The sequence below is a fragment of the Sciurus carolinensis genome, chromosome 11, assembly GCF_902686445.1.
Source record: "Sciurus carolinensis chromosome 11, mSciCar1.2, whole genome shotgun sequence".
Taxonomy (NCBI): Eukaryota; Metazoa; Chordata; class Mammalia; order Rodentia; family Sciuridae; genus Sciurus; species Sciurus carolinensis.
In genome coordinates this window covers 11,475,875-11,498,500 of record NC_062223.1, presented here as the reverse complement: position 1 = coordinate 11,498,500, position 22,626 = coordinate 11,475,875, and the positions used below count along the sequence as shown (strand labels likewise).

At 51.9% G+C, this 22,626-nt stretch overlaps 1 protein-coding gene across 8 annotated transcripts in view; it reads left to right on the top strand.

Moving 5' to 3' along the window:
• Nucleotides 1–22,626, top strand: part of Mark2 (microtubule affinity regulating kinase 2) — a 58,843-nt gene that overhangs the window by 29,040 nt on the left and 7,177 nt on the right. For 6 of the 8 annotated variants that reach the window (XM_047516156.1, XM_047516154.1, XM_047516150.1 and 3 more), the window contains exons 2-14: nucleotides 14,747–14,926; nucleotides 15,172–15,225; nucleotides 17,976–18,024; nucleotides 18,331–18,396; nucleotides 18,483–18,553; nucleotides 18,672–18,728; nucleotides 19,399–19,635; nucleotides 20,065–20,184; nucleotides 20,296–20,395; nucleotides 20,471–20,583; nucleotides 21,495–21,627; nucleotides 21,875–22,050; nucleotides 22,240–22,337. In XM_047516156.1, the coding sequence (XP_047372112.1) occupies nucleotides 14,747–14,926; nucleotides 15,172–15,225; nucleotides 17,976–18,024; nucleotides 18,331–18,396; nucleotides 18,483–18,553; nucleotides 18,672–18,728; nucleotides 19,399–19,635; nucleotides 20,065–20,184; nucleotides 20,296–20,395; nucleotides 20,471–20,583; nucleotides 21,495–21,627; nucleotides 21,875–22,050; nucleotides 22,240–22,337 (1,454 nt within the window). Of the gene's footprint in view, nucleotides 1–4,750; nucleotides 4,833–10,385; nucleotides 10,537–14,746; nucleotides 14,927–15,171; nucleotides 15,226–17,975; nucleotides 18,025–18,330; nucleotides 18,397–18,482; nucleotides 18,554–18,671; nucleotides 18,729–19,398; nucleotides 19,636–20,064; nucleotides 20,185–20,295; nucleotides 20,396–20,470; nucleotides 20,584–21,494; nucleotides 21,628–21,874; nucleotides 22,051–22,239; nucleotides 22,338–22,626 lie in introns of those variants that run through there. The other 2 variants (XM_047516151.1, XM_047516152.1) reach the window with 2 other exon arrangements.

Sequence of the window (22,626 nt, the reverse complement as noted above, 5' to 3'; positions counted from 1 at the left end):
TGGTTTGGCATTTGGTGAGTGATTTCTGCTTTATATTTGAGCAAAAGATTTCTTGGCGGGAGGCCTCTATGCTGTGTTCCCAGTGCTTGTCCTGTGCACAAGGTTTGCCCCTCCCCTCCCCTGACAGGTTGTTTAATCCTCTTGCCTATAAACAAGTGCAGCAGAACGTGTCGCCGCGTTCATATGACTGGTTATCTCTCCACGTTAAATACCAACGCCGCTGGACAGAGTAGAGCTCTCAGGTTAAAGGCAGAGATGGCCAGGCAAGCCTGGGTCTGCCAAGGAGTGGAAATGGGAGGGTGTGACTAGTGAGGACCACGGAGGAGGACTTTAAGCTGTGGGAAGATGAGGGTTTTGTTCCTTCCAGGTTTTATTTCCCCTGAATCTTAGTTTGGGCATCTCATTTTTCTTTCTCCTGTTCTTAGATCCTATCTAAGGGGCCTAGGACACACAGCTGTCTCGAGAAACTGCCTCGAGACAGAGGCCTGCTAGTTCATGGGGTACAAAACCCAGCACCCCAGATCCCATCTTCCCCAAGCAGTGCCCCTGTTCTGTGGTGTGAAGGACAGCAGGCAGCTCCCCAGGTTGTTTTCACCACCCCCATCGCTCCCCGACCCCCGCGCTCCCCACAAGCACACAGGCCCCTCCTTCCACAGCTGAGGTGGCAGCCTGAGCTTGAGTATGTGAGGTGCACTTGTTCTGGTCCACTGCACGTTCCTGTGTCTGAAGCACATTTCCTACTGTGACTGCTGATGTGCAAAGCTTCCAGGTCCTTATTATCTAGAAAGTCCTGGCAGGATTGCTAACACTCGGTACCTCGGGCGCCAAGGTGTGCTGTCTTTTCCTGGGGTGGGATGTGTACGTTTAAAGTGCTTTTAATCTGGGGCAAGCGAAGTGGCCTTTTATGGAAGGGATAAAACAGTTGAGCTGCTGGAACCTTTTCTGGCTCTGTAAGAAACTCAAGCCCATGTCTGAGCCATGCTAGGAGATGACTAGAACTTGGCCTTTGACTAGAGAACTCTCTTGGGCCAGTTTGAGAAGATGCATCTCTTTTTAGAAATGCAGAGCATTTGTGGTAAGTGTTGGATAAAGCCTTCCAGGCTGTATCTTCTGGAAACCTACAGATTAAGGAAAGCATATGGAATTACCATCATAATAGTCGGCATGTCATGAACAGTTGGTACACGCACACATTGTTCCTAAGTGCTTTGGGTGGTATTGGATATTTGCTAATTTTTAAATTTTACTTCTGTTTTCAATACTTGGTAGAGACCCCCTTATTCCTGTGGGGTTCTTTGTCCTTGGTGAAATGGACCACAGAATGAGAACCAGTGGCCTCCTGCTGCCCAGCCCAGGTCTGATGGGAGGTGTTCTGGTGGGTTTTCCCTCCATTGCTGTACTTAAGCCATCGGGCCTATTGCCAGTTAGAGCTGCCCTTTTGTTTGGTGGGAATGGGCAAAACGTGCATTCTTCCTGTAGCCCTCCTCTCTTCTCTGCCCTTGGGGAATGAATTCAGAGGTGGGGAGCTGCAGACTTGGCTGTTGGCCTCCTTCAGAATAACCAGCATTCTCTTGTAAGGCCCCCCTCCTCCCAGCACCACCTAAATGAGCAGTTCCAGTTCCTAAGGGCTTCCACCAGCACCAGAGCTAATCTGTACCAAAGAGTGCTGTTGTCATGTTCCTGTCACAGAGGTCAGAAAGCCCAGAACCCAGTCTGCCAGCTGCCCTGGCCGGGGTGAGCTGGCCCTCTCTAAACCATTCTCTCCTCTTGGAAACTAGTGTATTCATACTGTCTTCCTGCGGACTTTGAAAAGATGCATTAACATGAAAACGTGCTTTTAAACTGGGTTTGGTGGCACAGCCAAGGAGACTGAGGCAAGGGGTTTGTGAGATTGAAGTCAGCCTCTGCAACGTAGTAGAACCCTGCCTCAAAATAAGAACAAAAAAGGACCGGAAGTGTTGCTTAGGGGCATCCCTGGGTTAAATCCCCAGGACCAAAAAAAAAATTTTTTTTAAGAAGAAAGTTGACACAGAAGATGGCTGTCATCTGGTTTGTTATACTCTGCTCCTAGACTTAAAGTACAAAGAGCTAGGGCCCCTGAAGCAAAACTGTCATTGCTGCCATTAATTGAACAGCAGTGTTTGGCTTCCAGGGGCACCCTAGGCCTAGAGCCATAAGCTGGCATGCACTGGATCTCACTGAAAAGCTTGGGCTTTCCAGTCTGCCTCACTGCTGACAGATGAACCCTCTTCCATTTATGGGACGAGCAAACCAAGGTACCTGTCCAGGCTATGACCACTTAGTAACAGAATCCAGCAACCTCTGCCCTCAGCCCAGCATTGAACTGCAGTGGTGGCGACTGGGAACGGAGATCAGAGGCATATCCCCTGCTTCACTAGGCTGTCGCAAGCCTGTTGTGTAAAGTGTTGGTCCCTGATGTGTTGGGACACCAGGGCAGACTCCCCTCTCTCTCCTGGAAGGCAGTGCCCACTTAGACTGTCTCTCCTTCAGTCTCACTCTTCACCTGCGTCTGGATTCATGCCTCCTCAGCCACTCTCCTTCTTAACTACAAGCTCCAGCGACCCACGTGCTTTGAAGCCCTCTTGTTCAGGTCCTCACCCAGAGCTGGGAGGTTAGGGAGCTCAGTGTCTGCTGCCCTGGGTGCTTAGAGAACAAAGCCATTTTCCATAGTTCCAAGTTGGACTATCACTTAGCTTTTTTTTTTTTTTTTCCCTATATTTGTTCTTTTTAGTTATACATGGTGGTAGAATGTATTTGGGCATATTATACATACATGGAGAATAACTTCCCATTATTATGGTTGTACATGTTGTGGAGTTACACTGGTCGTGTATTCAAATATGAACATAAGAAAGTCATGTCCATTTCATTCTGTTGTCTTTCCTATTCCCATCCCTCCTCCCTTCCCTCCACTCCCCACTGCCCCCTTTCAATCTGGTGAACTTCCACACATACACAAACTCCTATTGTGAGTCAGCATCTACATGTCAGAGAGAACATGCAAACTTTGGTTTTTTGGGGATTGACTTATTTCACTTAATATTTTTAGTCTCCAGTTCCATCCATTTACTGGCAAATATCATAATTTCATTCTTTATGACTGAGCAGTATTCCATTGTATATGTGTACACCACATTTTCTCTATCCATTCATCTGTTGAAGAGCACCTACGTTGGTTCCATAGCTTAGTTATTGTGAATTGAGCTGCTATAAACATTGATGTGGCCACATCATTATAGTATGCTGATTTAAAATCCTTTGAGTATATGCCAAGGAGAGGGATAACTGGATCAAATGATGATTCCATCCCAAGTGCTCTGAGGAATCTCCATACTGCTTTTCAGAGCACCAATTTGCATTCCACCAGCAGTGTATGAGTGTACCACATCTTTGCCAACATTTATTGTTACGTGCATTCTTGATAATTGCCATTCTGACTGGAGTGAGATGAGATCTCAGTGTAGTTTTAATTTGCATTTCTCTAATTTCTGGGAATGTTGAACATTTTTTCATGTGTTTGCTGACCGATTGTATTTCTTTTTCTGTGAAGTGTCTGTTCAGTTCCTTTGCCCATTTATTAATTGGGTTATTTGGTTTTTTTGGTATTACATTTTTTGAGTTCCTTATATATTCTGGAGATTAACAGTATGAGGTACAGGTAGCAAAGATTCTTCTCCCATTCTGTAGGCACTCTGGTTACGTTCTTGATTGTTTCCTTTACTGTATCACTTAACTTTTAAGTACAATTCACATACCACTTCAGATTCAATGGTGGACTGTCTTGGGCTGACCTGAAAACACAGACACCATGGGATAAGATGTTTCTATGAAAAAATAGTTCTTTCAGAAGGAAACTTTTTTCTTTTTTCCCTGGTGCCTGTGCATGCTAGGCAGATGCTCTACTGCTGAGCTGTACCCTAGAAGGGAACCTCTGGTAAGTTGGGGGCATGGCAGCAGATTTGCATTTGCTTGTGGAGGTGTTCTCTACTCCGTAGTCCTGACACCACCTAGCACACAAGAGAGTTGTGTTAGCTGCCGAATGACATCTACCCAGGACAGTTGCTGGGGGCTGCCCTCCCTGGTGATGGCCTTTCGGCTGACAACCACAGTCCTGTAGCCTCCTCCTGCAGCGCAGGGCCCTGTCCTTCACGAGTTGATCATGATCTGCTGCAGGAGGCAGACAGCACTTCTGCCCACCAGTGGGCGCCGCCCAGTGGGGCTTTGCTCCTGGACAGAGCAGCCAGTTGGACATTTCATGGTCCCTCAGTGGAGCAGTCACACTGCTGAAAGCCTGGCCCGACAGGGACAGTTGTGAGGCCAGGGTGGTGGGAAACAGCCTTGGTTTCTGTTGCTTTTTCTCTTACTTGTGCTCTGACCTCTGGCCATGATGACTTTTGGGGCAGCAAACTTTGTCCCAGTGTTCTTTCTGACGTGCATTCTTCTTTCTTCAACTTTTTTGAACTCGGAGAAGTAGGAGGCAGTAGTTTTTTCCTCTTCCAAGGGAAGATGCAGTAGAAAGAGGCACATGTCTTGTTCAGCACCTTCCAGTGGTCACTGGAAGTGGACAGGAGCAGCAAGGCCTGCTTCCCAGCTTGGGACTGGCTCCACTCCTCAGCATAAAGGCATCATAAGGAAACTACATCTGCGGGACAGGAACAAAGGGTTAATACAGCCAGGTAGAAAGACTGTTGCATAAATGCTGAGTTTTTTTTTTTTTTTTTTTTTAAAGATCTCGTGCTTCTTTTTTACTTTCGTGTTGGCAAAAACCCCAGGAGAAGATGGGAGATTCTGGGAGGAGATGATTATGCTGGGTGAGTCAACTGAGCTCCCCAGCTGCCGTTTTTAGTTCCTTCTCTTTGCTGTAACTGGAGGCAGTTTGGGAAGGTGGGGGCAGGGTAGAAATGCTGTTTAGTGCAGCAGGACAGGAGGCAGGTGTGTATTGGTGAGTATTTTGGCCTTTTAGGGTTGACAGGGCCTTACAGTCAGCACACTGGTTCAAGAGGGAATCATTAAAGCAGAGCTGTCCGTGAGGCAGACTAACTAAATGTCTCCAGCCAGCTTCATACGAGTCATGATCGCTTACCTGTCATGATTGCTTACCTGATCAGTAACTTTTGGAATGGTTCAAGTTGCATTGCATTCTAGAAACAACACACAGTGGTTTTGATAGCGAAGCAGTGGAGGGGCTGAAAGTAGAGAGGCAGAGAGAAAAACTATCTTAACTGGGAAGGCCAGTGGTTGTCATGGGAGGAGAGGGTTCCCCCTGTGAGATGAGGAGGGGCCCTTGATCTTGTTTCAGATTGAAACCTGGGGTGCTCTAGTGCTGAACTACATCCCCAGTCCTTTTCATTTTTTATTTTGAGACAGGGTCTCACTAAGCTTGCTGAGGCTGGCCTTGAACTTGTGACTGCATCAACCTCCTCCCAAATCTCTGGGATTACAGGTTGCACCACCGCACCTAAAAGACCTGTTTGATTGAGGGGGAGTCAGGAGGCAGGTAGGGTGGGCCCTGCTGATCCCCGACTATGCCAGCATTCCGAGTCTTTCCTCAGTTCCCTTTAGTGACTGCCTTTCATCCATCTTTAGTCAAGGGGATTACAGGACTCACTGTCCACTTGAATGTCCTCTAAGTACACTGATTGGGTTATCAGTTGTGGGTTCCAGAGACCATCACGAAGACACCCTAACATGTTTTATTATTCATTCATCCATGCACATTTATTTGATCAGTACATGATTAAATACTGCACTAGGATTTGTTCTGGGCCACAAGACAGACAAAGGTTCCCCTCTCTTTGACAGTAACCAACCAACTCGAAGGAACAAGTGCCTTGAAAGAAGGGGAGTTGGTGTCATGGCAAGAATTTTTTAAACATTTTTTTCAGTTGTCAGTGGACCTTCATTTTTATTTATTTATATGTGGTGCTGAGAATCGAACCCAGTGCCTCACACATGCTAAGCAAGCCCTCTACCACTGAGCCACAACCCCAGCCCCTTCGTGGCAACTTGATCTTCTTTCCTTGCCTTTTTCTCCCGGGGGTCAGGAGAAAGCAACTTTAGGGATTAAAAAGTTTAGCCTGGGAGTATGTTAACCTGGGCCAGCTAGGTGTGGGCAGTGTTGGGCACTAAGGGCATATGAAGGTAAGTGAGACACTGGCTCTGACCCTTCAGATGGAGGGAGTTAAGTTGTGGGGACAGTAAAGGTAGTGTGCTGTGAGAGTCCAGAGAACACAGTCATACCCCTAGAAAATATGTGAATTTGGAATGAACAAAGGAGAAGGTTTGCTTAACTGGATCACCTAAAATAAGGCATTATGTACTAGACAGTACACTTCTGCCCTGTGAAAGTGCACCTACATGGCAGCCAGAGCGAATGGAACTGGCATCCCACTACCCATCTAGCTTCACAGTGACCCCTGCTGTGCCATATGCTGCCCAGTGCACAGCAGTGGGAGGGGGGAGGTGGAAGCCCCGAGTGCAGAGAATATGCCCTGCTCAGTTAGGTTACCAGGAGGCCCAGGCACCTCAGGTGCACGGGTTAGAATCCACACACTCCCCACAGTCCCTGTGAAGTGAGCCAGACCATAGGCTGCAGGCTGCCTTCTGCCTCCCCCCACCACCCCCATCCCCCAGAGCCCTGGGCTGCTGGCAGGCTGGCTCTCCTGTGATATGGAGGAACTAGCTGGTCTCCATGGTTACCATAACCCACTGGTATGGGAGGAGCCGAATGAAGTGCAAGGCTGGCAATATGAGCTTCCCCCAGCCCTTGGCACCATGTGGTACTGGTATGTCGGCTGTTTCTTGGACCTTTTTTGAGAGGAAGAAGTTAAGGAACTACCAAGGAAAAGAAGAACCCAGGTGGGATCTGGCAGGACAGCTTCATCCTCCTCGGACAAAACAGTGTAGTATTGTGGCACCTGCTCATTCATACTCGCCTCTTGGCAGGAGGGCTTCATGTTAGGAAAAAGGGTCCTCTTTGCCCGAGAGCCCAGCCATGGAAGGAATTTGACTTTTCCTTGTTCTAGGAGGAATACCATGGCAGTTGCGAATCAGCTTAGTGGCACTGGTACTTGTAGTCACTACAAGTTCTTAGAGATTACAGCTCTTCCCAGGGTCCAGAGAAGCCTTTGAGATGTGGAACGGAAGTGAACTGAGGTAGTAGGCAACATCGAGACATTCCTGAGCACCACTCACTGTGGGTAAACACATAGATGTTCTCATTTAACCTTGACTTTGGTCCTGGGAAATGGGTACAGCTAGTATCTTCATGTTCCAAATAAAAGGAACAAAGTAATCTTGCTCAGGTACAACCGGCTACTAAGTAGCCAGGCAGTGCCCCCTATCAGGCTGTCCGCCTGCCTGCCAACCCACCTCCCCTCCAGCAGCAGGTAGAGATTGCAGGTGTCCTCTCTGTGGTTCCCCTCTGCTGAGTTCCAGAGGCAGGCACCAGATCTACTCAGCTTTGCAGCTGACCCCTGTCTGCAGAAATAGATGCTCAACAGAGTCTTGCTGGAGCGAAGTCGTGGGGAGAGACAGAGACCAGACTGCAGTGAGCACATTCTCAGGGATGAAGTGGTGCTGGAATCTTCTGGCGCCCTGGGTGCGCGGTAGATTTGCTGTTTTGAAAGGAGCCCAGCATTTTCCATGGCTCTGAAGATCCAAGACTGAGGAGGGCAGTTGCACTGTGGCTTCCCAGCATGAAGGGAATGAACTGGAGTTCTGTTTTCTGATTCCTTGGCAGTTCCGGCCTGCTTTTCCCAGGTAGCCTCTGGCTTCTGTGGGGCTGCGAGGCTTGCTCTTTCACTGGTCTCCTTACCTGGAGGTGAGGGTTGTGGCTAAGAGGGCAAAAGGATCAACTGCAACCTCATCATTGGCTTACGTTGCAGACTCTGCTGCTGTCCCTTACCTGGTGGCCTCCATCCTGCCTGGAAAAGAGAGCATTCCTTTGAAGCTTTGCATAGTTCCAGCTTACTGCTACAGTGGGATATTAAGGGAATGTGGGTGTTCCCAGTTAATTTGGGAGGCCAATTTTTTTTTTTTTTTTTTTTTTGGTGCTAGGAATTGAACCCAGGTGTGCTTTACCACTTAACTACATCTCCAATCCTCCTTATTTTTAATTTTGAAACAGGGTTTCACTAAGTTGCTGAGGCTGGCCTTGAACTTGCCATCCTCCAGTCTCAGCCTCCTGAGTCACTGAGATTCCAGGTGTGTGCCACTGTACCCTGCTGCTTTGGTTCATTGAGTCTTGTCAATAGAGAGTGACAGTTGCTCAGGATCGGAGGATGCAAGGAAGGCTCCTGGATGCAGTGAAGGAGTGAGGGAGCTTTGAAAAGCCACGGGTTTGCCACAGCCATTACCTTTTCATCGGAACTGCCCTCCCTCTCCATAGCCTCTCTTTAAGCCAATGTTCGGTACTTCCTCAAGTTCACAAAACCCCTTACTGTCTTCCACATATAGGACTGAGGAAACAATCCTTCTGTCATATTGCAAAACCCTGTGTACTGAAAAAACCAAGTTGTGTGGTCCTTCTCTGGCTTCTGAGTTTGCCAGTTAGTGAAGGGCCAGGTGGTCCCAGGCCAACCTGAATTGGGGATCCAGTGCAAACCTTGACTTCCCCTGAGATCAGGTTCTGCTGGGGACGGGTAGGAGGAGGAAGATTTGCTGTGGGACCATCTGAATGAGTTCCCTAAAGCCAGACTCCTTCCTGGTCTCAGTGGAACCCTTTTTTTCCCTGTTGCCCCAGGCACCTTTCTTGAGCCTCCTGTCTTCCTCTCCAGGTAGTCTGGAGGAGCCAGTCTTACCTTTTGGGAGGGGGGGGGGTAAAAAAGAGCAAATTAAACATCAAGAAGAGTTGAGGAGAAACTAGTGAAGGCGATTAAGGAATAGCAGGTGCCCACAGGATAACAAAAGTCCTTTGTTCTAGCCTCAGCTCTGTGAGACGCGGGGCACATCTTGTAACCTCTGAGGGTCAGTTTCTTGATGGAAAATGGGAACACTACCTACCCTGTGGGTTTGTTTATGGAAAAAAAAAAGCAAGAATTGTAAGTGCTGGGTACATGGTAGTGACAGAAAGGTTGACTCTGTTGATCAAGGCTCCTGTTTAGTGCAGGCATTTCTGGGTTGCCCCTGAGTGACGTGGTCTCCCCGCGTGCTCAGGTACCACGAGCCCCAGTGGAGATTTGGCCCTTCCCAGATCCATTTATGGCCAGGGAGCAGGAGGTCATTATATGGAACTGCTTAGTGGGAAAGACTCTAGCCTAGAGTGCTGGGAGAGCAGGAGATAGATCCCATAGCCAGAAAGAACCGTGAGCAGCGGTCTGAAGTCGAACCTTCTCTTGGGGAGAGAGCGCCAGCTTGCCCTGAGCTCACCAGGTGCCCTGGCCTTGGGGTCTTTGCAGGCAGAAGGTGTGAAGAAGCTCAGGGTTTCTAAGGAGAGGATTTTTTTTTGGGGGGTGAGGCAGAGGAGACTTGGAGATGAGCAGAAACCTAAGGATAGAATTGCAGAAGCTGGGTTGGAAGGGACTTAGGAGAACATTCGGATCGTTCCCAGCCTTTGGGCATAATCTAGGATTAAACCTGTCATTCTCAGTTAGTGGAAAAGCCTTCTGAACCTAGACCTTCAGGGGCTTCACAGGGTCTTCAAACCCCTAAAATTGTCTTCAGCATTTTCTGAGGTTAAGTGCTGGTTTTTGTTTGTTTGTTTGTTTGTTTTGTTTTGTTTTTTGTTTTTTTTGGAAGTGGGAGGGCCATCTGCCCCTGGGGGCTTGCTGATTCCTGTTTGCACCCTCCCTGCTGCAACCCTGAGCGAGGTTTGCTGGCCTTAGCCAGGGCTGCCTCTCTGGGCCAGCACATATGAGTCACACAGTCTTCCCCGCCATGTTTGAGGCCTTGTTAAAATGCTCTGCCCCTACCCAGGTCCCACCTGCTGCAGGTGAGATAAGGGCTTTACGACTGCCCTGGCTGAAGGGAGTCTCCTCCTCACCCTCTCCAGCTGTTACCCAGCAGAGCACCTTGGGGAGGGTGGGGCAGCCCACTTCCGGGGAGGGAGGAAGGGGGAGGGGAGAAGGAAGTGGATCTGAACCCGCCCCTTTCTCTGCCTCCTTTCCTGCCCGGTCCCTCCTGCCCCTCTGCTCCCACCTGGATCCTGGAGCACTGTCCCAGACCTGCACACCCTTCCCGACCACCAGGCCCTCGTCTTCCAGAAGCCCCAGGCTTTGTCCCCGTTGCTCTCCTTGCCAAACCACTCTCTCTTTGCTAGTGGTGGTTTCGGTTGCAACACAGTCCAGGTTCCCAGGCAGGAGCCGCTCGGCCTGGCTGCTTTGCTCCTTTCACTGAGGAGGTGGTGGAAGGTGTCGCCTGCTCCAGCTGAGTAAGGGTGGCTGGCTGAGCAGGCAGCCCCCGCCCTGGGCCTGGCTCTTCCCGGCCTCTGTACTTTGCCCTCGCTGCCTGACAGGTTCTGCTGTGGGCTGTGCTGAATGGAAGTCGCTGGTATTCTTTGTCCCTTTCTCCAACCGGGTATGTTTTCCCCTTTTTACCTCTGAGACTCTCCTCTCCTCTTTCCTCCCTCCTACCGGAAATAAGGATCTTTCAGTTTCAGGAATTGCCCAGTGGAAGCAGGCACTAGAATGGAGTGAGTGGCAAGGTTCATGGGAAGGGTGTCCCAGCATCAAGGAGACATTTGACTAGGGAAGGAAAGGAATCTCCCCTGAGTTTTTATCTGCTGGGGCAGATGAAGGCCAGGAAGGTGAGCTGCAACGGAGAGGCACTCGAGCTACAGGGAGGGCCAGCTGGGATCTCGGGCCAGTGCCCAAGGGACACTTTTCTTCACTGTGCCTGGCCTTAGTCTGCCTCTGGCTAGGGGGCACCTGCATATCACCCCCACCCCCAACCTGGCCCCTTCCCAGCCCTGGGAAACCTCAGGACATTTGAGGCCCAGCCCCAGAGCATGGTTTCTGGAGGGGAGAACTGTTGGTTGGAGCTTCTAGCATTAGCGCAGGGGGCCCTGCCTACCTGAGTCAGTGCCTCTCAGGGTGGAGGCTCTTCCGGGCAAGCCTGGCAACACGCCTAGGCCAGGTTCTCAGCTCCCAAGCTGAAGGGCTCTGGCAAACCCAGTGGATCTGACTCTTCTCTTACCCTTAGTGCCCTGCCTTCTATCCTCCTGTTGATCACAGGCCCCAAAGTTGTTTTGGCTTCACTTCTGCAGGATTAGGATCTGCCTTGGTTCCACAGACTGATTGCAGGGAGAACCTCTTAGTTCTGGAGTCTTGGGAGTCTTGGGGGCCCACCTTGGTATGATGTAGGTATAGGCCAGAGCTTTGGGATGTCTGGTGTTGCACATCCTACTGTGAGCAGGGAGTTTGGTGGTGAAGGGGAGACCAGGGCTTTAGCCAGATCCTGTTTCTTTGCCCTAGAAGTGCAAATAGGCCTCAGCCTGCCACCCTGTTGTTGAGACCGAGGGCCAAGATGAATGGGCTGGTCTGAATCATAGAAGGGAAACTCCATGGTAGCCACCTGCAGCTTTGCCTCCTCTTCACCTTCAGAGCAACAGTGGAGGGAAGGAAGTTGCCTCGCCTGGGGCCTTGGCCCAAGCAAGAAGCTCATCAGTGGGAAACTCCTTTCTGTATTCCCATCTTCTCCTTTTTCTACTTCCTCCTGGTGGACTCTTCCTACATCCCTGCCATAGGAAACACCTTGCTGCATAAAAGACACATGGCGGGGGCCGGGGGTGGTAAGAGAAGAACTGAGCATTTTGCATCCCAACAGTTAGGAGGCTCAGGCCCAAAAAGGGAGTTAGTAACTGTGGAACAGGGAGTCAAAGCAGACCCCAGGGCGTGCTGCTTCCTGTGGTCCTGAACAAGTGGAACCTCTTCTCTCACCGAGCTGGGTACCCAGCTTGCTAGCCCTTCAAAGCCACCCCATGTGAGTGCCTGGTTCCCTCCTGTCTTATGAAGGCCACATGGGCTGGGATGGAGGGCAGCACGTGCTCAGCCTGGACCCCGCTCCCAGGTAGAGGTTCCCATGGCCTGCAGCCAGCTTACCAGTACTCAGCTTAGACGTAGATGTTTGTTGACAGCCAGACATTGGCTTAGTGGGCAGTAACACTGGTTGCCTTTATTAGGCATTGGATAAAGCATTTTATCCAATTTTCTCATCTACCTATGAGAAATAAGGCATGTTTTATTACTTTTTTATAACATAAGAAAACTAAAGCTAGTAAGTGAGGGAACCAGGACTTCAACCTGGTTCTGTTAGTCTGTGGAACTCCTCAGCACCCAGCAGACTACCTCACGGATGTGTGGAAACACCCCTAGGTTATCTTTTGGGTGGCACCCCAATCCCCACCCCTTGGGCCCTCACCTTCCTCCTAAAAATGATGTTTTTCTGCATAAAAGACACATGGCAGGGGCCCCATGTTAAGGGGGCCGCCCTGTAAAGTGGCGGTTGGGATTTGAACGCTGGCAGATTATTTCTGGTGTCTACACCCTTAACCCTAACCAGTAAGGAAGAGGGTGGATGGTGAGTACCACTTACGGTTGTTGGTGATCCTTGAAGTTCAGTGTGCAGCCAAACCTGGGGGGATTGCTGTCCTGCTGTGCCACAAAGTCCAGCTCCGGAGCTAGAACCACCAAGAGGGATGGACAGGGCAGAGCCCAGGATGGGTGTTGTATTCCCAGGGTTGCACCATCCCCTAGAAGATGCTAAGTCCCTATTTCGGATTCCGGCTTGGAGGCTGTCAGACTCCTGCTGCCTTTGGCTGTGCCCTCAAAAACAGTGTAACCAGAAACCCAGAAGGTGCATTGGAAGCTGCCAAGGAAGCTTTCCCACCCATCTTCCTCTCGTGAGAGCTGGAGCAGAAGGAAGATTTTCCCTGTTGATGACTCCCAGCCGGGGGTGGGGCAGGGGTGGGAGCGAGAGACAGGGCGACCCTGAAAGTCCAGCAGCTTGTCAAGGAGGATGGGGCTGAGAAATGGTAGGCCCTGGAGACCCAGGCCTTCAGACCTGCTGGATGCGCTGAGAGCCCATCAAAGGAAACACCCCACTTGAGACCAGCAGGGCCTAGAGCTACCCTTCTCTCCAAGGCGTATGTGCCCTAGAGTTCCTTAGTAAGGGAGAAAAGCAGGTATTTGAAAACCTGGTTATCCAACAAAAGTTGTCTGAGGGCCAGAGTCAAGACTTAGGTTATGGGGAGAACAGTAGACCAGAGAAGTCTGCAACTGGACAGCCAGACAGAAAGGACTAGGTGGGCTTCAGGGGGAACTTGTAGCAGAGAGGACATGCGCTGAAGGGCCATGGAGGCCTAAAGGGACTCTTCTGGAATGTCAAGAGCCCCTGCTTCACAGTCTGCCATGTGTATAGGGTCTTTTTTCCTCCAAGGAGCTTCTGGGATCTGGTCAAACAGCTCAAAAAAATAGCCCACATGCTGTGTGCGGTGGTGCAGGCTCATAATCCCAGCAACTGGGAAGACTGAAGCAGGGGGATCCCAAGGGCTGGGGAAGAGCACCCCACATCTAGTATGCAGAGGCCCTCTATTGACAGACTGGCAAGCAGGGAGAGTCAGAATCAGGGTACTTGTCCTTTTTCTGCCTGAGAAACATCTCTAGAGCCAGCAAGTTTCCTGCAGTTCCCTGGGTTACAGCAAGTCATATTTTTTTTTCTGTGGTTTTAAGGGCTTCACTTGGAACCAGGAGGGGCCATGAAAGGAAGAACCTTGACTCATACTTCTCTGATAACCCCATTACCCTCAGTCTCTTTGAAGTTTCTAAGGTAGTTCCAAATGGTTCTGAAATGAGGCTCTGGCACCAGGTGAATCAGGGCTCAAAGCAGGAATTAGGCCAGACTCTTTCTTTTTTCCTTTTATTTATTTATTTTTGGAGGATTGAACCCAGAGGTGCTTAACCACTGAGTATCCACATTCCCAGCCCTTTTTATTTTGAGACAGGGGCTCCCTAAGTTGCTTAGGGCCTCAGTAAGTTGCTGAGACTGGCCTCAACTTACCATCTTCCTGCCTCAGCCTCCTGAGTCGCTGGGACTACAGGCGTGCACCACGGTGTCTGGCTGGACCATGAGCTGTTTTATATTATATTATAGTATTGTATTATGTCATAAATGTGTCCAGAGCCAGTTGTAACTTCTGTCACCATGCTTCGACCCAGTCATTCTGTGCCTTTGTTGTGCGAGGATTCATTGAGCATCAACCATAGTCCGGTCCGTCTGGGTGCTGGGATCTATCAGTGAGGAAAGGATATCTGCTGGCCCTCGTGGGTTCCCATTCTCACCAGGAGCCACAAAAAATCAATGCAAAGTGGTAACAGTGAAGGGCACCGTAAAGGTGTGGGTGGCAGTAGGGCTTTGAAGCAGTTCTGACGGTGCGGGACTTGTGACTCTGAGATGCAGCATCTTCCCGTGTGAGCAGGACAGTTGGAGGCCAGATCCTCCTGAGGCAGGGCGACTGCTGGGCTACTCCTGGGGCCTCAAGGCCCCGAGAGGCGGTGGAGCCTGTGGGATCTTGGTGCTGCACCTTGTGCTGTGCCCTTCTGGGGTGAAGGCTGGCTGTCATGTCCACCCCTCCTCCCTTTCTCCCCACCTTATGATTCTTTGCATGCCTGTCAGCCCTTGGAGCCTGCCCCTGCACCCCAACCTCTTCAATCTCTTGCAGAGAACTGGGGGCAGGGGTCTAGGGAACCGGAAGAGCAGTGTGTAAAGGTATGTCTGTTTCTACCTGCAGCCCACCTTGGGACACCTTGATTCCAAGCCCAGCAGTAAGTCCAACATGCTGCGGGGCCGCAACTCAGCCACCTCTGCTGATGAGCAGCCCCATATTGGTAACTACAGGCTCCTCAAGACCATTGGCAAGGGTAACTTCGCCAAAGTGAAGTTGGCTCGGCACATTCTGACTGGGAAAGAGGTGAGCGCTGGGCTAGGTGAGCGCTGGGCTAGGGTGTGGCAGCAGCTCCTGGGAACACTCCACAGGTAGTGGGGGGACTGCAGTGGCAGTCAGCATCTTGTTTATCAGGCTGAAATGAGGCCTGACTGGGGTGCTAAGAACTGTGGGATAAAAAGGAGCAGGAAATACAAAGGAGGAAGTAAAACCAAGTCCTGGGTTTAGCCTGGTTGAAGAAGTGATCTTGGACTTTTTTGTCTCACATTCAGGTAGCTGTGAAGATCATTGACAAGACTCAATTGAATTCCTCCAGCCTCCAAAAAGTAAGCACCCAGCTCCTCCTGTCCCTTTGCAGGCTTCTCTCAGGCCTCAGTCATCTACTGACTCCATTTGGATTTCTACTTTAAATTCTCTGGCCATTCCTCTGTGCCCATCCACTCCATGTGGCTCTGCTCTCTTTAGGGCTTTGCTTGGATCTCCTGGGTGGGCCTCCTGACTTCAGGCACTGGCTCTTTTGAAGTCTCCTTGCCTCTCTCCAGCCACTGGGTCTACCTGTCTGACCTACTTCCTACATCTTGTTATCTTCTGGCCTATGGCCAGTCCTATGCAGAAACACATGTTTATAGCATTACTAGAAACACATGCAAGCTACTCCAAGACCTGGAGTAATCCCGGGCACTGGCTCTAGAAGGACAGGATGAAGAGGCAGAGAACCCGGCACTGCGTTCTCTGCCAGCTCCATTTCAGATAGTGAATATGGAAGCCTAGAGGTTTTAGAAGTTGAACTTCAGTTCTGAGTCTCTGACCAATTTTCCTTCTCGCTTCTAGGCTCATTGGTGATTTGCACATGGTTTTTGCTAGAGAAGGTTGAACTGTTCTTTCTCATTTAATGGTGGGAAACTGAAGTCATAGGTGATGGGGAATCCCCCCTCCGCCCCACCCCCGGGGCAAGAACACAAACCCTCTACCCAGGAAACTTTAGAAGTGTGGTAGAAGAAAAGAAAGGGAGACTTTCATTTGCAGAGGGGGACAGCTTGCCAGTGACTGGTTGCTATAGAGCTGGAACTGCCTCTCCCTTTCCTGGGTTCCAGCAGTTTGGAGGAGGAGGCTCCTCTCTGGCTCCATAGAAGCTGTCCCTATTTAGATCTGTGAAGCCTCCCTTGGGCCCTCTGTAGCTGACCCTGACTCGGTTTTTCTGACCAAGACCTGGTTCTTTTCATCTGTGGCCAGTGGCGTTTTCCTTTCACGAGCACATTGTGGTAGTTGAGTCGTGCAGGAGGACGCCGCCACGAGAAGAGTACGGGGAGGCTCAGGACTGGGGCCGCGACGGTTTTGGAGGGCAGGCTTCTGGCACTGTGGGGATGGCGCGAGTTCCCCACAAGCTGACAGCTGGAGTCACGGTGTTCCCCTGGGTCCCCTGAAGGGTTTGGCTCGGAGGAAACACTGCTGTCCTCTCCAGGGCTTCCCTGCTTGTTGTGGAGGGAAGGGAAGGAGGAGGACAGCTGTTTGTTTGTTTTATTGGGCACTGGAGATTGAAGCCAAGGGCCCTTCACCCCTGAGCCACATCCCTAGCCCTATTTTTTTTGTTTTGTTTTGTTTTGTTTGGAGACACAGTCTCACCATATAGCTGAGGCTGACTTCAAACTTGGAACCCTTCTGCATGTCAGTCTCCCAGGTCACTGGGATTATAGGTGTGCACCACCGTCCCCAGTTCCCAAATCATTGTTTTTGGTTTTGTTTGGTTTTGGTTTTGATTTTGGTTGTGTTTGAGACAGGGTCTCACTAAGTTGCGTAGGGCCTCACCAAGTTGCTGAGACTGGCTTTAAACTTGCCATCCTCCTGCCTCAGCCTCGGGAGTAACTGGGACTACAAGCGTTCGCCACCGCCCAGCTCCCAAATCATCCTTTAAATTTCATCTTAGCAGTGCTCTCTAAGGATGAACATCAAAGAAGGTAGCTCCTCAGGGTTCTGAGCAAGCCCAGGAAACTCCAGTCTCTCCCAGGAGATTGCCACTTCCAGGCCAAGAGGGTGCCCTCAGGGGAAGAATCCTGGCTGCTGGCTCGGGGCCCCATTACAGTGCTGCTCCCCGTTACTGCCCCTGAGGGAAGTCTAGGATTCTTTTCTTCTTCATTTGTAATAACTGTTGGACCTGAGAAGGAAGCAAGAAAAACCTGGACCCTAACCAAGAGAGAGCTGGTAAGGTTCAGGTTCCTAAAGACTAGAAAAAGGCAGTTGCTTTTTTTCCTTTCTAGTTAATGTTCACTTTATTCTGTAAATTGTATCATGGGTTAGGGCTCCAGACAACCCCTACCCCAAATTGTAAAACAAAAAACAACCGGTTCTGTTCTTTGTGCAAGTGGTGAAGCCTAGAAGTTACCAGAAACCCCACCTCCAATTCTCTGGCCCCCGCAGGGAGGAAGGAGTTCATTTCTGTCATCTTTCTTCATGGAAATGTATGGTTTGGAGCCCCTGATTTTGTTTCACAAAGAGAGCGTGAGTGTGTGGAGGTGGATTTGATTAAAATTGGCATCAGCTATATATAGGAGTGGCTTCTTCTGTCACCACCCCAGAGGCCCAGGAGAGAAAGGCCTATCCCCCAGAGCAGGTCCTCTGACTTCTGCAAGCCAGAAGATGACGGGCCCCTCAGCGCTCCGCCCCGTCACTGGGCCTGCTGGGGCGTGTGTGGTCACTGAACTGGGGAAGGAGCGCTGTGCTGAGTATTCACTTGCACTGGCTCACAGTCCCCTGCAGAGGCACCCAGCCAGACCCAGCTGCTCTCCTGAGGCTGGGTTTCGGCAGATGCAGAACTGGCTCCTCTGATTCGGAGGCAACCTACAGGGGCAGGTTAGCAGAGCCCAGCCTTCGTCCACCCCTGCCTCCTAGCTGTGGGAGGGCCACATCATTGTGACCACTGCCCTGTTTCTTTCTCCTTTGCCTGGCTTTGGTTTTATTTTTGTTGTTGTTATTGGGGGTTTTTTGTTTGTTTCTGGGGGAAATTCCTAGCATGGGCTCTGTTTGGAGGGATCTGAGGGGAGCAAGCGAGCAAGCATGACCCCCTGGCTTTCTTTTCTAGCTCTTCCGGGAAGTGAGAATAATGAAGGTTTTGAATCATCCCAACATAGGTGAGAAGCGGCTCTCAGGCTTTTCTTCCTCCTTAGCAAGTCTCCCCTGGCACCATAGTTCTTCCCCAGCAGCATTGCCTTCAGGCCTCCAGGTTGTCAGGGGAACCTCTGGGAGGCTCAGCTTAAAACCCAGCTTTACCCCTGGCACATCCGGCTGGTCTTAGTGGCTTGGCTGGTATGAGGAGCTCGTCCCAAGGAGGGGGATTGAGAGTGGGGACGTCTACCCCTAGGATGCCCTGGACGTGCCAGGCTTAGCATGTGCCTCTGCTCCCTGTCTGATCCCAGACTTGACCTTCTCTCTTATAGTTAAGTTATTTGAAGTGATCGAGACCGAGAAGACGCTCTACCTGGTTATGGAGTACGCCAGCGGCGGTAGGTGTGGAACTGCCCCTTCCTGTTGCGCCCCGCCTCTCCCAGCCCCTGTTGGCTCTCACTGTGCTCCCGCCCATCTCTTTCAGGAGAGGTGTTTGACTACCTAGTGGCTCATGGCAGGATGAAAGAGAAAGAGGCTCGAGCCAAATTCCGCCAGGTGGGTGTGCCTCTCCCCAGGGGTGTGGACCCACCACTGCCAGCTGTAAGTGGCCTCCACCAGCCCCTTGGGCCCACCCTCAGTCACCCCTGGATTGACGCGTCTTCCTTCCTTTCAGATAGTGTCTGCTGTGCAGTACTGTCACCAGAAGTTCATTGTTCACAGAGACCTAAAGGTGAGGCACGTTCCCCTCTCCTGTGCCTTGGAGTAGGGCTGGGTGCTCCCCTCTTTCTTCGCTGCAATCACTGTCAGTGCATCAGGTCCTGCGTATTCAGGACACTGAGAGAAGCCCCCAGGACTGCCTCTGACAGAGGCCTTGTGCTGGACTCAGCTCCACTTTGCAGCGGCAGCAGGGGCTCTGTCCTTCTGAGCTTCCAGGCATGACAGCAGCACTGCGGGCGCTCCTGGTCCTTGAGGCGGCTGGCAGCTGCCCGAGGGAAAGCAAGTGTTCCACAGCCCTGTCACAGCTGCTTGGCAGGCATGCACACACGCGCACCATCTGTTACCAGGGTACCTGAGTTTGAGACTACCTTGATCCCCCCGGCCGCTGAGTCCTCACAAACATGACCTGACTGTGAATTCTAGGCCTGGCCGACCCTGAAGTTTTGTGCTGCTCCCAGGGTCTCAAGGCCTGTGGCTCCCAGCTCTGTCTTGGCTGCCCATGTGAGGGGTGGCCTGCATGCCTTCCTCCTGCTGGTGCTGTCTGCAGGCCTGCCCTGGAGTTGGTGAAGAAAGTCCTGAGAGTGGAGATGACTTCCGCTGCTTCTCCCTTCCCCTCAGCTCCTGCTGCGCAGTCCTCAGTGTGGTCTGCTTCGTGTCCTGACATTTTCCATCTCACCTCCCAGGCAGAAAACCTGCTCTTGGATGCAGATATGAACATCAAGATTGCAGACTTTGGCTTCAGCAACGAATTCACCTTTGGGAACAAACTGGATACCTTCTGTGGCAGTCCCCCTTATGCTGCCCCAGAACTCTTCCAGGGCAAAAAATATGATGGACCCGAGGTGGATGTGTGGAGCCTGGGCGTCATCCTCTACACACTGGTCAGCGGATCTCTGCCTTTTGATGGACAGAACCTCAAGGTGGAGTGATGTACAGGCGTAGATCACTTTTGTCACTTTTCATTTTCTCTCAGCCTCTGGTCTTATCCCTCATCTCTCGCCTTTTCCACCTACCTACATTTCCCCCAAGCCAGAACTTCAGAGAAGGGCCCTCTAAGGTAGCCACAGTTCAAAGGTCTTCCACACATAGGAATCAGGAGCCTTGATTCCATCTCAAGAGATGGGAATATTGTGTGTGTTCGCCCCCCAGAGCATCTGAATGGCAGGCCTTGGACTGGCAGTGCAGTGGGCACAAGGGTGCTTGGCCTCATTGCCTCTCTGGCGAGGTGCCTCGGCCCAGGCTTTCTGCCAGGTTTCAGTGATGTCTGCCTAGCCGGTGTTCAGCTCTCAGGGTCCTGGATATTAGTTTCTTCCCTTGTTCTTGGGGTGATTTACGTTTTCTAACCACAGGAGCTACGGGAGCGGGTGCTGAGGGGAAAATACCGTATTCCGTTCTACATGTCCACGGACTGTGAAAACCTGCTTAAGAAATTTCTCATTCTTAACCCCAGCAAGAGAGGCACTTTAGAGGTGAGCAGCCTTCAGCACTGACTGGCCGCAAGTCCTGGGGTCCCCATGTTCACCTCAGAGGTTGACTGAGCTTCTGCCCCTCTGCCCTTGTCCCTTCCCTTTGCTCCACAGCAAATCATGAAAGATCGATGGATGAATGTGGGGCATGAAGATGATGAGCTGAAGCCTTACGTGGAGCCGCTCCCCGACTACAAGGACCCCCGGCGCACAGGTGAGGCTGCTGTTGGCCCAGGAGGTCGGAGCTGCCTAGGGTCAAGGCCAGCCTTAACTGCTGTTCCCCATGCAGAGTTGATGGTGTCCATGGGTTACACGCGGGAAGAGATCCAGGACTCTCTTGTGGGCCAGAGGTACAACGAGGTGATGGCCACCTACCTGCTCCTGGGCTATAAGAGCTCTGAGGTGCGTGTTCCCCGCCCCGCTCCCTGTCCTGGCCACCCTTGCTCCTCTGCCTCGAACACGCATCTGTAGCAGAAGCCTGTGTCCAGCAGGCAGGCCCTCTGCTGACTGGCCTGAAGCCTTGGCTGCTCAGGCCTTTCACTGACCTCCCAGAGCAGGAAGCAGGAAGGAAGCTGAGCAGCCTGGGCTCAGGGCTGGGCTCCCTAGGGATGAGTTGAGCTGGCTACTCTGCATTGATCAAAATGAGCCTCGGTCATCTTGACTGGCAGTTCTGTGTTGAGCCAGACCTCTTTGTGTCTCTCCGTGTGTGTGTGTGTGTCTCTGTCTAATGGAAGCTTTAGTCTGTGTGTTGCCTCTTCCTGGCGTTTGCATCTGGACATGTGTTTCCATGTGCATGTGTGTCTGTCCTCCTGACTGTGAATCTGGAGGCCTTATGATTGGTACTGCCCACTGGGGTTGGGTCATCATCTTTGAGTGCCCACATGCTCTCTGAGCTTCCCACTCTGCTTTCCCTGGGGGCTGGTGGCCCCCTCTCGGTTCTCACTTTAACCTTCTTAAGTGGTGTCTGGGGACACTTGCTGCGGACCTAGGTTGCTTTCTGGCTGGGTGGGCAGGGGGCTGGTATCTGAGCCTCAGTGTGCGTTTTTGTGAGTGTTCGTGTCTCTGGGTGTGTGGCCATGTGTATCCCTCCCCGAAGACGGGTGTCTTCTATGGAGTGTCTTTGGCTTTGTGTGTCCTCGTCTGTATCAGGGCGTGTCTGTCTCCAGGGTAGAGAATACTTTTAGATGCGTGTTAGTTTCCTGGGGTGAGGTCTCTGGCGAGTCTGCAGTGGGTGTCTGGCAGGGCAGAAGGGTATGTGAGAGGGATCTCTGCGTGACTCCTGCCCTCCTTAATGCCACGTTTTGTTCTTACAGCTGGAAGGTGACACCATCACCTTGAAACCGCGGCCTTCAGCTGATCTGACCAATAGCAGTGCCCCCTCCCCGTCCCACAAGGTACAGCGCAGTGTCTCAGCCAACCCCAAGCAGCGGCGCTTCAGTGACCAGGGTATGTGCCTTTGAGAGTCCCAGGTGGGGACCACCCCTCTCCACAGCCATTACAGGTTGCAAAGGCTTCGGGCGGTAGTTGAGTTTCAGTCCTGGTTCAGCCACTTCGGGGCAGCACAGCCACGGGCAGGTCACTGGCTGTCCTCCCCCTCTGTGAAACCGGGATTCCCCGGTAGGAGAGTGCCCTGCTTGGGGTGGGTCTTCGGCGGGCAGGGCCCTAACCTCATCCATCACACTCTGGCCCCCAGCCGGTCCTGCCATTCCCACCTCTAATTCCTACAAGAAGACGCAGAGTAACAACGCGGAAAATAAGCGACCTGAAGAGGACCGGGAGGCAGGGCGGAAGGCCAGCAGCACCGCCAAAGTGCCTGCCAGCCCCCTGCCAGGACTGGAGAGGAAGAAGACCACCCCCACCCCCTCCACGGTGAGCCGTGGGTCCCCCCAGCCCCAGGCCCCCTTCCTGCCCTCTCCCCTGCCTGCCCCTTACCCCACAAGTGCAGAACCCTTTTCACACCTGCGCAGAGGAGGAGGGGAAGCCTGCCTGTCCCCTGGGGAGAGCCTGGTAGAGAACACGGCTTCCTGTGAGACCGCTCTTGCCCTTCATTTCCCACAGAATAGCGTCCTCTCCACCAGCACAAACCGAAGCAGGAACTCCCCACTTTTGGAGAGGGCCAGCCTCGGCCAGGCCTCCATCCAGAATGGCAAAGACAGGTGAGTGGCCATCGGCCTGCCGCACTCCCGGGAGCCACCGTGAGAGGTGGCCGGCGCGCGGTGCCTGTCAGTGGCACCACCGCCTGAGCCCCAGAGCGCTCCCTGCTCCCTGGAGTCTCGTCCTGGCTCTGTTCTGTCTGGCCTCCGCCTTCCCCTCCTGCTCCACGCCACCACCCTGTCCTCCTCTGACTGCTCCTGTCGTCCTGCAAGGGTCAGATTCCATGGTCATCACAGTGGCTTTCTTGCTTCTTGACTGTGGCCAGGCCTGGAGCTGCCCTCCTCTAGGTAC